Genomic DNA, 17,339 nt, shown 5'->3' with positions numbered 1-17,339 from the left:
GCCAGTTTCCCACTCTTCCAATGGCCTGTGCTCTGAGCCCAGGCTCCTATAGCTCAGAATCTGGGACGGTAAGAATCTCAGATGAGAGCCTCACACAATGCCCAGAGTGCTCTGAGAAAATGGATTACGTGGATGAAAGAGATGTTGGCAACCATCAATCTGGTCGGAGAGGGCAGTTGTGGAAATGCAGTGGGTTACCATTTTTAAAATAGTAAAGGTCTGTTGTCATTTCAAATAGTCTTCCAGAAAAGATTCATTTCCAGCAGTAAAAATCTATGACTGCTTGATTTGAAATGTTTTAAAAAAAATATTGGTTAATAGGTACAAAGAGGCACTTTCATTATCAGTGATTGATGTAATATCTTGTTTAAATCTTTCTAGCGTCTCTCCTGAAGGGCTTGAAGCACGCCAATATTGTCCTCTTGCATGACATTGTTCACACCAAAGAGACTCTGACATTTGTGTTTGAATACATGGTGAGTTCTCTAGACTCTTACAGCACATGGGGGGGGAAGCCTGGTGCTTGTATAATGAATCTGTTAATATTTTATGGCATGATAAAACTTTCATTACGGTGTGGAAGGTATGATGGATCATTGATGTGCTAAGTGCAGCCTTGCTGCTCTCGATGGCAATTAGTTGTACTTCTTACCTGGACGTTGTCTGTCCCGTCCCCCTCACCGCCAGTAGCAAACTAGGTGCTTTCTCAGAAAAAATGTGGCGCTTCTTAAAGGCTATTTCAATTGCTAATAGAACCTGATTGTTTCTTTGACTTAATGAATAGATATACAATACAAGATATTTAAAGACCACATATACGCTTTCTGAAGAGTAACTCAATTTGTATTATGGAAAGAAAAAAAAAAGATTCAAATGAACAAAGAAATCCCAAGTGTACTTGACCTGCTTTCAAGGATGCTTGAAAAGTGAAAATTTGCTTTGCTGTGTGGTGTATGCCAGTCACTCAAATGGGTGTCTCTGTGCCAAGGAACAGGCTCTCTTGCACCAGCAGCCTACTAGAAAGACACACTATATCTCATCTTACCAATGGGATATCAGAAGATTCTGGCTATGCCCGTTTTACACTTTAAAATACTCATTTCTTGTTGTACTTCACCAGGTCTGTGGTGTGGTTTAGGATACTAAGGTCCACTGACTTCCCCCTTCTTCCTCTGCTGGTTTATTTAGCATACGGACCTGGCCCAGTACATGTCTCAGCATCCCGGAGGGCTTCATCCTCACAATGTCAGGGTGAGTACTTTAAGTGTCACGCTCTCTCTGGCCTGCCCACAGCAGAAGCATCTGGAATTAGGTAACCATCACAGAGCGAAGTCTGTGATACAACAGCAGAAGATGGAACCAGGTACAGTGGTTTACACCTTTAATCCCAGTGCTCTGGAGACTGGCTCAAAAGGATTATTGTGAATTCAAGGCCAGCCTGGCCTTTGTAGTGAACTCTAGGTTGCCTAGACAATAGCGTGAGACCCTGCCTCACAACAACAGCTAAGCAAACCCAAAGAAAATAGACATCATTGATACTCTAGGGGGAAAAGGTTGTTACTGACAATACAAAGATGTATAGTTGGACAGTGTACAGTGTAACCCACTGTGTGTCTTTATAGACATAAAGACCAACTGAATATAATTCCATCCAATGGAGAGAAGTAAAGCTGGACCAGCATAAATAGACCCTTTTCGTAGTGGGTTTCTGGACCTGGGGTGAAGTTTGCAACGCCTGTTCTAGCAGATCCTGTTATATACAAGAGACTAAATCCCATTTTCTAGTTCCTCAGAGTTGAAATCATAAACCCTTAGCTAGCTGCAATTCTAGAGACCATTGTATTTCAAACTCCTCATTCTCTAGGGTTTTATTGATATCAGTGAGATGATCAACTCTTAAAAATAACTATATGAAAGTTGCATGTGATGTAATTATTCATTTAACTAATATTTATGTGTTTGTTTATTAAATAAATAGATATTGAGTATTTAGTGTTCTGATGATGAAAAGATTGCATTTCTTATTTTCAGTGAGTTTGAAGAGCAGCATAGACTCTCCCAGGTAGTTAGAAACAGTGTTTAGTGCTTAGCCGTGTGAATGGGGGACTCTATGGGATGCTTAGTAAGCAGAGATAGCCCAGTCTGTAGAAGTAAACGTTTAAGAAGGAGGCTTGAGGACAAGGGGTGGTGAAGAGTAATAAAAATTAAGTAGCACTGGGGAGACGGGCTGGTGAACGAGGCAGAGATGAGCTGTGTGACAGCTCACACCTACAGCCCCAGCATTTGTGAGGCAGAAGCAGGAGGAGCTCGAGGTCAACCTGGGATATAGAGATGTTGTCTCCACACCACCACCATCACAGCAGGGAGTGGTGTCAGTGAGAAAGGGAGGAATCGAGAAAGAGAGGTACACAGGGAAACAAGGAAGATGTGCAGTAGATTGTCAAGGACGCTCACGAGGATAAAGCACATTACGTTGTCTTCATGCCTATGTTTTGTGTGACTTATGTTATTGTTGTTTAAGAGATTTTATTACTTTTTAAATTGTATGTGTGATGTGTGCGTGTGTGTGTGTACATGAATGCAAGGATCTACAGAAGACAAAAAAGGAATTTGATCTCCTGGTGTGGGAATTACAGATGGCTGCGAGCTGCGTGGTAGGGCTTAGGAGCCCTAACTCCTGTCCTCTGAAAGAGCAGCCAGTGCTCATAAGCACGGAGCTGCCTGGAGGGCATCACCACCCTTCTGGTTTAAAATGGCAGTACTTTAACAGTCTCAGGAGAGGCGTGCGGGAAAGCATTTGGACTGATTCAGAAGTGGAGTCTTGCCAGGCCTGTGGGAAGAACAGCCAGTGGGATAGGAGTGTACGAGAAACTGACAAGAGAAGTTAATGTGGTTTCATTGGCTTCTAGGCTGGGTCTAGCCTCAGGTCACCATGTGAAGATGAGCAGGATGCTAAGGAGAGCATGGACTGCTTAAGGAACTAGAGGTCGACTAGATGGAAGAACGCTTGGAGAAAAACAGATTTTTGAGGCTTGAGTAACTCACCCAGCAGACACCAAAATGCCCAGAAGGATAAAGACACAGAAGACATAATTCTTACCCTCAAGAGCCTTACTGCAAAATGAGATGAGAAGACATTCTGACACTATTACACTATTTAAAAAAAAAAAAAAAAAGAGTCTAGTAAGGGCTGGTGACACGGAAGGCTCAGTGGTTGCTCTTACAGAGGACCTGGGTTTCGTTCCCAGGTCCCACATGGTAACCACCTGTAACTCCAGGTCTACAGGATCTCCTGTCTTCTTCTGGTGTCTATGGGCCCTGTATGCAGGTGGTACATGGTCAAAAGACATGCAGGCAAAACATTCATACACGTGAAATAAAAATAAAAAACTGTTTAAATTTCTGATAAGAAATAAGACCTATTCCTGTAGCAATGCAAAGAAGTACATGTTTTCTTGTTTGTTTGATTATTTTCATTGCATTTTGTTTATTAGTTTTGTGTGTGGTGGTGGGGATGCGCACATGCCATGGCACAGGTACGCGGCGAGAGGACATCTCCTGGGAGTTGGTTCTGTCCTTCCACTAGAAAGAACGTGAGAATCAAACTCCAGTCATCAAGCTGATGGCAAGCTTCTGGCTGTGGAGTGGAGTTGTGGGAGGGGAACAATATGATCAATTATATTGTGTGTGGGGGGGAAGTTTTATGAGGAAGAAGAGGCTAGAGGCAGGGATCTCAGTTGGAAATTGCTGGGTGTACACTAGTTGAATTCATCAACTTAGCGAGGAGATGACTGTCTGGGGATCGGGCTCAGTAAATCCAGGGTCAAGTCTGGATGGGTTTCTGGCGTTATCCACAGTGATGCAGAGGTGTGCCGACTCTGAGTGGCAGGGCCTCCTCAACCTGGAGTATGGTAGCCATGGCAGAAGTGTAAGGGGAGGTGACAGAGTAAGGAGTTCAGGGAGGGTTTGATGACCAGGGCATGACGAGGAAAGGGGCGGGCAGGCAAGCATGCTGGGTTTTTGAGCTTTGTTGACCAGCAGAATTACAGCTGAATTGTGGAAAATGGGAGAAGTTGACCTGGAGAGGAAGAGGAGCAGCTTTAGAGTGTCCGGCAACTACTTGGGGTGGGCTGTCTGTGGGGAAATGAACAGTAGGCAGGTGAGGAGGAGGCTGGGGGGCTGGGAGTTCAGGTTTAGGCCTGCTGCTGGCCCTTGGGGTTAGGAGTGCAGGGTGAGAGCAGTTGGTCGAATGAGCACAAAGACAGGAGGACTCCTGGTAGCATTCTTGTGCTTAGGGGTAAGAGAAGCAGTGGATAAAAGCAAGCTGCTTACAGAACTGTAAGATGTTATACTGTAAGGTTATAAGTGTCCACGCACCAGGGGCGTCACAACTGTCAGGCGGTGTGACTGGAGACACAGCAGTACCTTAGTTCCCATCTTTTAGGGCCCACCTCTTGGGTGAAACCAGGTCCTTGACTTTGCCACAGAAAAGAATTTTAAAAGGATTTCATGTTGAGCCAGCATGAGGCAGTGTTAGAGTTTATTGAAAAATGTGTGTGTGTGTGTGTGTGTGTGTTTGAGACAGGGTTTTGATATGTAAGCCTCACTCTATGGGTCAGGCTGACCTTGGATACAGAGATCCCCCTGCCTCTGCTTCCCAAGTGCTGGGATTAAAGGTGTGCACCATCACCACCCAGCTATATGGGATTTAAAAGCGTTTGGATTTTCATTGATTTCTGAGTTTCTAAAAGATCTTCCCCTCTCTCTATCCATTCCCTTTTATATATAACTGAGGTTATGGAGTGGCTCTAGAGATAGTATTACGATTTGTAAGATAAGACTAGGAGCCACTAGGATTTTTCAACACGGTTGGGATACGTCCTTTTACTGTAAATGAGCTTTCTAGTGACATTTCTGGAGTATGCATTTGGATAAGGATAAAGTCCGTAAGCAAATCTTCATTGTGTTGGAATTCTTGACCTCCAGCCAGTGAGAGGTTTCAATCAGACTCTGGATGGAGACCTCCTATCTCTTCTCATGTCTGCAAAGTTGTCCCTGTTTTTGTATACTGCCATAACAAATACAAATTAAAAATCAGGTTCTTTATCGCAAAGACTTTGGGAATTTGTTAGCAACACATTAATAAATATAAGAATTTATGGGGCTGGTCTGTGGAGTCAAAACACTCGGCTGAGGTGGGGGCAGAAGTGAACTTCCCAGGCAGCAGCAGCCATGAAGCTGAACAGTGAAATCTGAATGTGCAGTTCACAGGATTAGAGGCGGTTAAACATGAGACTCCAGGAAGTAGGAGCCACTGTGGGAAAGGTCTCTTGTGCTGTGCTGCTCCATAGGAGACCCATCACCCATCAAGGACATCTGTCGTTCATTTATTATCATACGGAATAAGGGACCCCATCGGGACATCTTTAGAAGCATATTGGTGTCTTCTAATGGCATTAGGCAAAGAGAGAGCAACTCGATCTTTTTTTCTTTCTGTGTAGTTCACTCTAATGATAGTGTGGGAAGTGGACTGGAAAGAGGGGAAATTCTCGTGTGTGTGTGTGTGTGTATGTGTGTGTGTGTGTGTGTGTGTGTGTGTGTGTGTGTGTGTGTGTGTGTGTGTGGTGTTATATTCCCTTAACTGGGCATTCACCTACATCCATCCACTGTCACCTCCAACTCCCACACTGGCAGTCCCCTTCCTCGGCTGACTCTTATGTGCTGGGTTTCTGCCTGGACAGCAAGGCTGGCTAAGACAGCAGTTACAGATGTGCAAGGATGTTGAGAAAGTGGCTGGGTCTGTGATCAATTAGCCAAAATTGATGGGTGAGGGAAGAGTCAGCAAGAATATCTCTGGCTTTGAGCAATAAGACGGATGGTGGTGGATTTGGCGAGGGAGGGACAGGAAGGAAATGGATTTGGGAGGGATACACTGAATTCCATTTTAGCTTGCTGAGTAAGGGCATTATGGGATGTTTAAGTGAACTTCAGACTGTGTGAGTCTGAAAGTCAAAAGAGACTCGGGGGCTAGGGAGATGGCTCGATAGGTAAAGTGTTTGCTGAATATGCATGAAACACAGAGTTCTTTGATTCCCCAGCCGCCATTTAAAGGCCTGGCATGGTAGTCCACATCTGTAACATCAGCACTGGGGAACTGAAGACATCCTGAATCCCTGGGGCCTGCTGGCCAGCCAGTCTAGCTGAGACAATGAGGTCTGGGTTCAGTGGGAGACCTTGTCTCAAAAGCTAAAGTGGAGGGGCTGGTGGTTTAAACACTCACCACACAAGCTAAGGATCTGAGTTTGATCCTGAGACCCACTGTGGAGGGGAGAGCAGCCTCTGAAGAGCTGTATTCTGACTGACATACACAGGAGCACCGTGACACACATGCACCTGTGCATGCACGTGTGTGCGCACATACACGTTTTAAAAAGAAAAATTTGATTTGGAGTTGAAGATTTTGAAATGCTCGCAGGACAGTTGTTAGCTGAGGCCATCATAGTTAGGGTGGCTAAATGGAGAGAGCAGGGATAAGAATTCTGCAGCGGGCCAGGGACAGCCACCAACCTAGACGCCATTAGCAGTGGCATCTATAAACAAACAGCCAGAGAAATTAGCGGATGGAAACAATTAGAACATGGTGGAAGCAAGGAGAGAGAGAGAGAGAGAGAGAGAGAGAGAGAGAGAGAGAGAGAGAGAGAGAGAGAGAGAGAGAGCGCTTTGGGGAGGAAGGCACAGACTGGCAGCATGGCCAAACGCTGCAATGGTAGGGAATGGAGCTGTCCACTGGGCTATGACAGAAAGCATGAATGGACTGAACACGCAGACACCTCCTAAACGGGATGTGAGCTTGCATTTCAGAGGACAAACAATTCCAGATGACCCAGCCCATGACGGTGGGAGCAAGTAGCTAGAGATGATTGGGGTAGCAGATACTAGGAGCTACGCTCTGGACAAGGACATCACGCGGGAGAACTGTGGCACCAGTGAATGTAGGACAAGAGTTGAGCAAAAAGAGGGACGGAGGGATATGTAGCTGGGATCATGAAAATCTAAGGAGTACTCAGAACTCAAAGTGGAGAGGTAATAGTTCTGAAATGGGATCAAGGAAGACAGGAACACAGCTTAATCCCACCTTAAGTCCAATGGGGTCAAGAGGAAGCTGGAGAAAAGCTAACGTCCATTCAAGAATGTTGTGGGAAGCATCCGCGTAGCCTTTTGAGACTGCTCAGGTAGCGTCAGTGTGATGAGCAGATGGGTTTGGAAAAGGGAAGATGTAGCAGCTCGCGCCTGAAATCCCAGCACCACCCTGAGCTGTGAGGTGACACTGTCTTCAAAAACAGGAAGAAAGAGAAGAGTAACAGACACTAACCTCGGTGACAGAAACACAGTGTGGTGTGGAGATGGGTTACAAGATGAAAAACGAAACCTTCCGGTTATTTTAAGACATGGCCAAGGAAGGTAGAGGACGCTAATGAAGTTATCTTATTTCTGATGTGTGCGCGCGTGTGTGTGTGTGTGTGTGTGTGTGTGTGTGTGTGTGAGTTTGTACATGTGTGTGCATGTGTAGAGGCTCCAGGTTGATGTCAGGTGTCTTCCTCAATGGCACTCTGTCATCCTTGTCACTGTCCTATTACTATAAAGAGACCATGGCCTCGGCAACTCTCGGGGCCGGTTCTAGTTTCAGAGGTTTAGTCCACTGTCATGGTGGGAGGATGGTGGGAGTTTCAGAGGTTTAGTCCACTGTCATGGTGGGAGGATGGTGGCACACAGGCAGACATGATGCTCGAGAAGGAGCTAAGAGTTCTACAGCCTGATCCCCAGGCACAGAGGGGACATGGGAGGGAGAGAGAGAATGCACCTTGTGTGGGCTTTGGAAACATCAAAGCCCACCTTTAGTGACACCCTTCCTCCAACAACCTCCTAGTCCTTTTAATATGTTCAAATTGTGCCACTCCTTGGTAGCTAAGCATTGAAATACATGTGCCTATAGGGGCCATTATTATTCAAAGCACCACTTACTTTCTTAATTTTTTTTTAAAGACAAAACCTGTCACTGAACCTGGAACTCACAATTCAACCAGGCTATCTTGCCCGTGAGCTCTGGGATCCTCTTGTCTCTACCCACCTCCACCCCCAGCACTGAGATTATAGGTACATGCCACACCCCGGCTGCCATATGGATGCTGGAGCTCTGGACTCAGGTCCTCATGCTTGCACAGTAAGCACTTTGCTGACTTAGCCATCTTCCCGAAGCCTTGTTTCTGATTCCTGATGGAACAAGGCTCAGGGATAGATACTTCAGAAGTAGAGGACATGGCTTTCTCTGTCCAGACTTGGTTGATCCCACTGCAATCCATCTTTTTTTTTTTTTTTAAAAGATGGTGTCTTAATATGTAGGTTACCCTCAAACTTACAAACATGTCATCCTCCTGCCTCAACCTCTCAAGTGCTAAGACTCCACTTGTGGCTTTAAGGGACTTGTATCCCAGATGGCACTAACTCAACAGAATTTCCTCATGTGCAAACTCCAGGGTGTGGGAAGCTGCTCTGGGAAGAGGAGCCAAGATCTAACTTGACGTCAACTGTGAAAGCACCTTCAGGTTTGACTGTACCATACCTGTTAATGGAAGAAACTGACATGAGGAGGGAATGTGAGGTTTGGTGAGACTAGAGTTTTAAGATGCTGTGAAATACTGTACTTAAATACGGGCTTTACCCCTTACAAAAGCCAGGAGGAGCCCGAGGAAGCAGAGAGGAGAGGGACTGAACAGTGAGTAGGAGGGAGGTGGCTAATTAGTGTACAGTGTCTAGGTTTGACCCACTAAACATCTCTGTCTCAGCTTCTGGGAGCTGCTCTCTTCCCTTTTAACACACACTAGATATTTCTTCCACTTTCAACTTTGAATTTAAGGGTTTAAAAGCAATTGACGAAGACAATGATTCATTTATTTCTTTTTCTCATACCTAAAAGCAAAACAAAAATCCATCACTTCTGTGTGCCTACGGAGGCAGGGGTGAGAAGAGAGCTTTGCGGAGTCGATTCTCTCCTCCACCTGGATGTGGCGTCCGGGTACTGAGCAGAGGGTTCCAGGCTTACACAGAGAGTACTTTCTCCTACTGAGCCACCTCACCTGCTCCTTCCTCTCTTCCCTTTAAAAAAAAAAGGTTTATTTATTTTATATGCATTGATGTTTTGCCTGCATGCATGCCTGTGTAAAGTAGTCAAATCCTTTAGAACTGGGGTTACAGACAGTTTTTTTTTTTTTTTTTCGGAGCTGGGGACCGAACCCAGGGCCTTGCGCTTGCTAGGCAAGCGCTCTACCACTGAGCTAAATCCCCAACCCCTACAGACAGTTATGAACTGCCATGTGGGTGCTGGGAACTGACCCTAGGTCTTCTGGAAGAGCATCCAGTGCTCTTAACCTCTGAGCCCGGCTTTATTTCTTAAACCATTTAAAATCAGTTTCCCAGTGGTGTGTACTGGTGTCACAGGTTTAGAAGGGTTTGACCGGAGCCTGGAAAACGAAGCGATTGTGAACTCCAGAGTGTTGTCTCCAGGTCAACCTTGACCTGACATGCCAAGTTCATCTGTGGGAAAATTATCTTTCACATCTAAATTAACACGAGCGCTCCTAAGGAGACTCAAGATTTCACTTTAGATTTCTTTGGGGAAGAGCAACTCCTTCAGTATCAAAGGAAAAGCCGGAATTCTTTGGGATATAGTCTACCTGATTCACGTGATTTCTATCCTCCTTTCTCAACAATTCTAAAAACAATCTCTCTCTCTCTCTCTCTCTCTCTCTCTCTCTCTCTCTCTCTCATCTCTCAAGAGACACTTTCACTATATTCTTTTGGAGGAGTGTTTTTGATTTACAACACACAGTGGTTCAAATGTCCTTAGGTATGGTGTTCATTTCTTCCAGCTTTTCATGTTTCAACTTCTGCGGGGCCTGGCATACATCCACCACCAGCGTGTTCTCCACAGGGACCTGAAACCTCAGAACTTGCTCCTCAGTCACCTGGGAGAGCTCAAACTGGCTGATTTTGGTGAGTCGCCCCCCAGGTCTCCTTCTGGCCTATGAACAATGAATCTTTTGTGTGCACTTGTTTGAGGCATTCGCTAGGCTTGCCCTTTGAAAGCCCAAATGTGATTCTGTGTGTGGATGTCAAACTGACAGGCAGGAAATGTGAGGCAAGAAGGAGGGAGAGTGTGGCAGTTTCTTCAGATTCCATTAAGACTCATCTAGCCAGAGGCCTAAACTAGGTCTTTGTACCATCCCGATGTCACGTCTGATGTAGTGACGTCTGTGGAGTAGACTGTACTTAGGAAATGTCCCTGTGTCTAAGTGCATAATGACAACTCTGTCAGAACAGATCACTATCCCAGGATGGCAGAACAGAGAGGTTGACCCTGGAACGTAGCATAGCTTCCTACATAAATAGAAATGACGCTTGCTCTGTACCCTTACACGTCAACATCAGCTTGACTACATTCCTCTATAACTCTCTTTCCATTTTAGCATGTATCATAGTTTATATCCACGATATCTAATACAGAAATTCATAAGCACATACTATACACAAATACTTATATGTGACTTTAGATTTTATTCTTCATTAGCAGGTAGTTGACAGTCTACTTTTGCTTATCATTGTATTCCTAGTGTAGTAATAAATGTTCAGTAATCTTTTTAAAGATGGGATTTCACTGTGTAGCCCTGGTTGACCTAAAGCCCACCGTGTAGACCAGGCTTGGCCTTAAACTAGCAGTAATCCTCCTGGTTCTGTGTATGTACCACCACACTGGACTGACACACAGGGTCTAGTGTTTTATTTGTTTGGTTTGGTCTTTTGGGGTCTTGTTCATTTGTTTGTTTTAGACACTGGGCTTTGTGTATGCTAGGAAATTGCTCTACCACTGGGCTGTCTCCTCAGCTCTGACACATTGGTTCATGAAACAAGAAACCAGTCTTGGGGGATGTCAAATGACATCTGGAGGACTTTCTTTGTGGCGATGGCTCATCCCAATACACGGGCATTTAGCAGCTAGTCATTTACCAACTCTCCACAAGCCAACTCCTCTCGTTAAGGTTTCCCCAGCTGTGGGTGCTGCTGTTCTGAGAGACGGGCCACTGACTCACATTCTTGTTTTGCAGAGAAGCACTTGAGAGGAAATGACCTCAGTCATTTGGACCAATAATCCTCTCTCTTTTTCTACTAAACTGGTAGCGAGTGTCCTAGACTACAGAAATGTAAAGCAGACACATTCATCCTGAACCAAGCTATTTCACTGCTACTGTAGAGACCCACGGTACCGGGATACAGTGTTCTAGAAACAACCTTCACTCACCAGAGCAGTCAGAGCCATCACAGTACCCCGCAGTGTCATTGCCCAGTCTTTACCTGTCACGTGGCTCCACCATCCTACAGATATTGCCCAGATATTTCAACACAGTTGTCACTCCCAGCTCATCATAGCTTGGAGCAAAGAGAAGGAGGAAGCAGAAGTCAAGGCCATCCATCCACTAAGGGCATGACCTGGAGGATCAAGATCACCTATTCATACCAACTAGGCAAGCACTTAGTCAACTGACCATACTTGGCTGCCTCACCTAGTTACAGAGCAGGTCAAAATTAAGACATCTGCTTGCTGCAATACACACAAGCCTCAGGCTAACTGAGTGCTTCTGGTGAGAGCACCCGCCATTGGCATGTTGCCCTTCATGTTGTTTACTCTGCCATTTACACGGTCCCTGTGTATCACCATGCCTCCCAGAAAGACCCAGGACAATGGATGCTATCTTCATTCTCTTTGGACAGGTCTTGCTCGAGCCAAGTCCATTCCCAGCCAGACATACTCTTCAGAAGTGGTGACACTCTGGTACCGGCCACCTGACGCTTTGCTGGGAGCCACCGAGTACTCCTCTGAGCTAGACATATGGTAAGAACTAGCACCCCAAAAATGGAGACGCCCGTGATGGATGAATAATCATTGCTTCTGCACTGAAATGTTGAAATATCAGGTGCTTTGCAATACTTGACTTTTGAATCTCATGGGTTTTATTGTTAAAGAGACAATGGGCTAAAGAGGACTTGCCCACGGCACCTTCTGTCCCCAGTGCTCTTTCGTCACAACCCTCCTAGCTTTCCTATTGACTCCTTTGCCTTTTCACCTCCTTAACCACTCACCATCAGATAAACAGACATACACCTTCAAACTAATGACAGACAGGCAGACAGACAGACAGACAGACAGCAGGCAGGCAGACAGACAGACAGCAGTCATGCAGACAGACAGACAGACAGCAGTCAGGCAGGCAGGCAGGCAGACAGACAGCAGGCAGGCAGGCAGAGACAGACACGCATGTAGTAAAAATTAATATTAAAAAATAACTCTCCCCATCAGAGGTTGAAAGGGGCCCATGACACAAGCCGGAGAATTGGGGCTTGAGGATGAGGAGGGTACAGTGAGTGGTGAGCGAGTGCTCTCAGGCCTTCCTGGAGCAGGGAGGCTACATTGTGGGAGTTTTACATTTACTTGTTTATTGGAAGGTTCCTGTATAGGGGTCAGAGGACTACGTAAATCAGTTCTCTCTTTTCACTACGGGGTTCTGGGGAATCAAACTCAAGTTGTCAGGCTTAGCATCAGACTCCTTCCCTCACAGAGTGGTCTGCCAGCCCCATCGGCTTCTAGAGCTGTCCCAGTTCTGTGAGGACTGCACTAGATGTGAAGTGACCTCACAGGCCTAGCCAACTCTTCAAAGATAATAAAGCAGATGTACCTTTCCCAAGGCTTTAGAGAAACAGCATCTCTATTTTTAAAAATCAATAATAGTGTTTTTGTGTTCAAAATTTTATTTTCAAAGTCCAACTGTTACTTGATTTGAAATGTGCCAAAAATAGCATTTTTATTTTATTTGGATAGCCAAAGAGTTTTTAAAAATTGATTAAATATAATTATATCATTTCCCCCTTTCCTTTTCTCATTCCAACCACTCTTTTTTTTTTTGGTTCTTTTTTTTTGGAGCTGGGGACCGAACCCAGGGCCTTGCGCTTCCTAGGCAAGCCATTCCAACCACTCTTATGTCTCTCTCCTTATACCCTCAAAAATTCATGGCCTTCTTTTCTTTAATTATTCTTACATATACGTAAGAGCATGCTGATTGTGTGTGTATGTATATTACATATGTATCTTAATATATTAAATATATCTTAGATATATACTATTTATCTACATGTATTAAATATGTAAAAATAACCTGCAGAGTTCATTCAGTGCTGCTTGTATGTGTATGAGTTCAGTGCTGACCACTTGATATTGGATAACCAATTATGGGTCTAACCCCAGGGGACGGCTAATTTTCCAGCTCTCAGTATCATTTCTTAGTTTCCCTGTGAGACTTGCTCCTTCTGTGTTAACATTTCTGTTGGTGTTCTCATTTGGGTTTTGTTTAAGAACTCATATAATTAAAGTGTTGTGAGATAAAGCTTCATTGTCATTTCTAGGACTGCCAGGTCCTCTGGTTCTTACAGACTTTCTGCCCGTCTTCCTCCATGCTGCCTGAGCTTCAGATGTAGGAGTTGTGTTGTAGGGGGGATAGGCGCCCTTGATTCACTGTTCTCTGCATCTTCACAGTTGTGGTGGCCTTTTTGTTGCAAGGAGAAGCTTCTCTGACGAGCAACAAGAGCTACAGATCTTTGTGACTATAAGGACAGGTATTTAGAAGGCAGTTAAGCATTATGCTGGTTTAATAAAAGGAGGTTAGTTGATTCTCCTGTAAGACCCGTGACCTCACTAGCCTCAGTACTTGACTAGGTTTTCAGTGCCACACATGATTTCCTTCCGGTGAAGCAGGCCGTAAGTCCAGTGAGAGAGCTGTCAGCTGCTGCCAAGACGTGCATGGCACTATTGCACCATTCGGGACAGCTTGACTTGATAGCCATTGTTCTGGGTCACAGGTGTCTCAGCTGGGTAGGACTGTCCTTGCTTCCCTCCCTTAGCAGCCTGCATGCACCTTCCAGTCTTATCACAGCTCATCTTCAGGGGAGGGAGCTTTCAGATCAGACTCAGTATCTGCAGCGCAAGTCAACAATAGATTTTTTTTTTAATTAAGCAAGTAATTTAAAAGCAGGATTAAACTTCCAGATTTCTCAAAGAATTAAGAAATGAAGACACCCCCACCTCCACCCCCGTGTAACTAGTTGTAGGCTTCTGAGACTGAGCGCCATTTCTAGAGCAATCACCTGCTACTCAACTCCTCTGGAGCTGTCAGCCTCACTGTTCCGTAGACTTCAAAGGCCTTCGGCAGGCTCTGCTGCGCTCTGCTCTTAACAACACCTTCCAGCTTGTGTTTCCCAAGCAGTGGAGGACATACCCATCAATTTGAAACCTTGTTTTATTATAGAACATTTAAAACAATTATATATTATATAAATACACACACACATGTATAGGGGCCATTTTGTCCTACCTACCAGGGGACATTTGGTAATGTCTGGGGAATCTTTGTTGTCGTAGCTGGTGAAAGGCACTGGCAGCAGGAAGGTAGAGACACTAGGAATGCTGTAAGGCAAAAGACAGCTCCCAAGTAAAACATTTATCCAGCACAGAAGTCAGTGACGTCATACCAAGAGCGCCGAGGCAGCTTCAGGAGCATGCGCACATCCTCGGCACCGCCTGCAATGGCTGTATCCCAGTCAGTGTGGCCCCGTGGTTGTGGGTGCCTTCCTTCCCTGCCTGCCCTCTGTGGAAGGGGGAATCTACCTGAACTTTTAGTTTCCAGTCCTCATCCCCTTTCTGCCTTTAGAAACAATTCTTTTCTGTTTTGTTTTTATTCTTTTAAAAATATTTTGACTACTTTACTTTTACCTACTTTTAATCTTTTAAAAGTAATTTTTAAAAGTTACTTTATTTATTTATTTACTTATTTATTTACTTATTTATTTATTGGGGCTGGAGATGAGTACAACAGCTCAAATATGAGGTCAGAGGACACCTTGCAGAAGTTGGTTCTCTTCTACTGTCTGGGTTGTTCAGATCGAATGCACGTCATCGGGCTTAAGCAGGTTAGCCATCGTGCCAGGCTTAAGTTTGAGCTTGTGAAAATAGTGTGGTAGTGTTGGAGGGGGTAAAGGAGAGAGGGGTGGTGGAGAGAGGGGTGGTGGCATGTGTGGTGGTGTGTTGGGGGAATGGCGGTATGCATGGTGGTGGTGGGGTGGTGAGTGTGTGGGATGGTGGTATGTGTTGTGGGGGCATGTGGAGGGGGGGGGTTGGCAGTGTGCATGGTGGTGTGTGTTGGGGGATTGGGGGACCCATGGTGTGTGTGTGTGTGTGTGTGTGATGGTGAGCTGTAACGCAGCACTGAGGCTCATGTGTGCTGGGCAAGGGCTCTACTACAGAGCTACATCTGTTGCACCTGTTCCTGATAGTTTAAGCAGAACTGGTGTTTGTATTTCAGGGCTTCAGGGATTTTTCTCTTTTGATTTTGTTTGTTCCTTCATCCCCATTACCAAACCTCCTCCTCACAACTACACTCTAATTTCTCTAAGGTATTTACTATGGATGTATGTGTTTTGTCCCAGAGAATACGTGAATGTTCAAATTCACAAAATAGTGGAAGAGTCAACAGGCCAGCATCGTATGACAGCATCTTGGGGACATCTATACCAACTTCATCTCACTGTGTAGAATCTGTCATTTGCCAGTCAAGTGCTTAAAGAGAAATCATGTTGTCACCTAAATTTTCACTCCCAACACTGTTGAGATTGAATATCTTTTCCTGGAGTATTTGTTATTCGTAAACTTTCCTGTGATTTATTTACATCCATGTCATTGGTTTACTTTCTGTTGGTCTCTCTGTCTCCCTTTATCTCTGTCCTGATTGGTTGCTCTTCATTGTTCTTCATTTATGTCGGATGTTTTAGGTAGTTTATCGGTTACACATATTGCAAGTAGCCTCTCCTAATACAAGATTTTTTTGGTCTTCCTATCTTGATGTCCTCCTTTTGAACAAAGTTCTTTAAAAAAAAAAAACTAAATTACATTTTAATTAATTGATCTGTTTTGTATGTCTCTGCCTGTGTACATGCTGTTTCCACAGTGAGTATAGAGGGTCCTGAGTACAGATTGCAGGAGTTGGTTTTCCCTATGTGGGTTCTGGGGACTGAACTCAGATCGGTAGTTTCGGTAGCAGGCACTGAGTACAGCCCTTACACAAAGTTCTTAATACTGGTGCTTTGGTGCTTTTATTGATATTTTTCTTTTTGATTCCCCCCTTTATTTCTTGTTTAAAAGTCTTTCCTTGACACCAAAACAATACGACCTAATAAATCCTCTTAAAGGTTTGGGTTTTTTTCAAGCTTGGGGGGTTTTATATTTCTTGCTCTATGTCTGCGTGTGTATCTGCTAATGAATCGAGGTATCTGAGGAGGCCAGAAGAGGTCAGATCTTCTTTAACCGATGCTATAGGCAGTTGTGAGGTACCTAAGGTAGGTGCTGAGGACAGAACTCAGTCCCTTGTAAGAGAAGTACACGCTTTGACCTGTGGAGCCATCTCTCTAGGCCCAGTTTCATATTTGATTGATTAACTGATTGACTTTGACAGGGTCTTGCTATGTAGCCTTGATCAACCTCCTGCCTCAGCACTCTGAGTTCTGGTATTACACGTGCGAGCTGCCACGTCTGCCTTCTATTTTGACGTTGACTTTAGAACATGTTAACCAGTTGTCTTGTTCCCATTTCTCATGCTGTTTGCCGTGCCAAATTTCTCTTTTAAAAACTATAACTTTATTCATTCTTGGAGAAGTTCATATGCAAATGCAGTGTATTTTAATCATGTTCACACACACTTCCAGTCTCCCCTTCTCTCCACTCAGCCATTCCTCAGCTCCCGTCCCAACTTCACGCATTGTGTAACTCATAGGTGTGATGCCATGCACTGGATGGTCAGCACAGGACCACACCCCTTAAGGAAGACTGACTCTCCCTTCCCCAGCACCCATCAACCATCGATAAGTCCAGCTAGGGGTAGGCTTGTGAGCCCTTCCTTCTCCAAGCTGGCAAGTTACTGGCTTGACCTTGTACGAGACTTGTGAACATGCCAAATTTCTTCTATATCTAGTTTCCACAAATGCCTGGTCTTCTGTCATGTGAGGTCAATGTATCTACTCTTGTACCAATGTATTAATTACCATAGCTTTATAGTAATAATTGATGGTTCATAGGCCATGTCTCACCCTTCAAGAATCTTGTCTCCTCCTTCATAAATCCCTCAAGGGCCAGGGAGATGGCTTCACGGGTAAAGAAGTGCTTGCCACACTAACATGAGAATGGGAGT

At 44.8% G+C, this 17,339-nt stretch overlaps 1 protein-coding gene across 3 annotated transcripts in view; it reads left to right on the top strand.

Moving 5' to 3' along the window:
• Cdk15 (cyclin dependent kinase 15) overlaps nt 1-17,339 on the top strand; it is a 91,041-nt gene that overhangs the window by 19,519 nt on the left and 54,183 nt on the right. For all 3 annotated transcript variants that reach the window (XM_032899550.1, XM_032899551.1, XM_032899549.1), the window contains exons 5-8: nt 382-476; nt 1,189-1,251; nt 9,927-10,050; nt 11,824-11,944. In XM_032899550.1, coding sequence (XP_032755441.1) covers nt 382-476; nt 1,189-1,251; nt 9,927-10,050; nt 11,824-11,944 — 403 coding nt within the window. The remainder of the gene's footprint in view (nt 1-381; nt 477-1,188; nt 1,252-9,926; nt 10,051-11,823; nt 11,945-17,339) is intronic.

Source organism: Rattus rattus, chromosome 4, assembly GCF_011064425.1.
Source record: "Rattus rattus isolate New Zealand chromosome 4, Rrattus_CSIRO_v1, whole genome shotgun sequence".
NCBI lineage: Eukaryota > Metazoa > Chordata > Mammalia > Rodentia > Muridae > Rattus > Rattus rattus.
The sequence above is the reverse complement of the archived record's forward strand: the minus strand, read 5'-3'. Positions and strand labels throughout refer to the sequence as shown.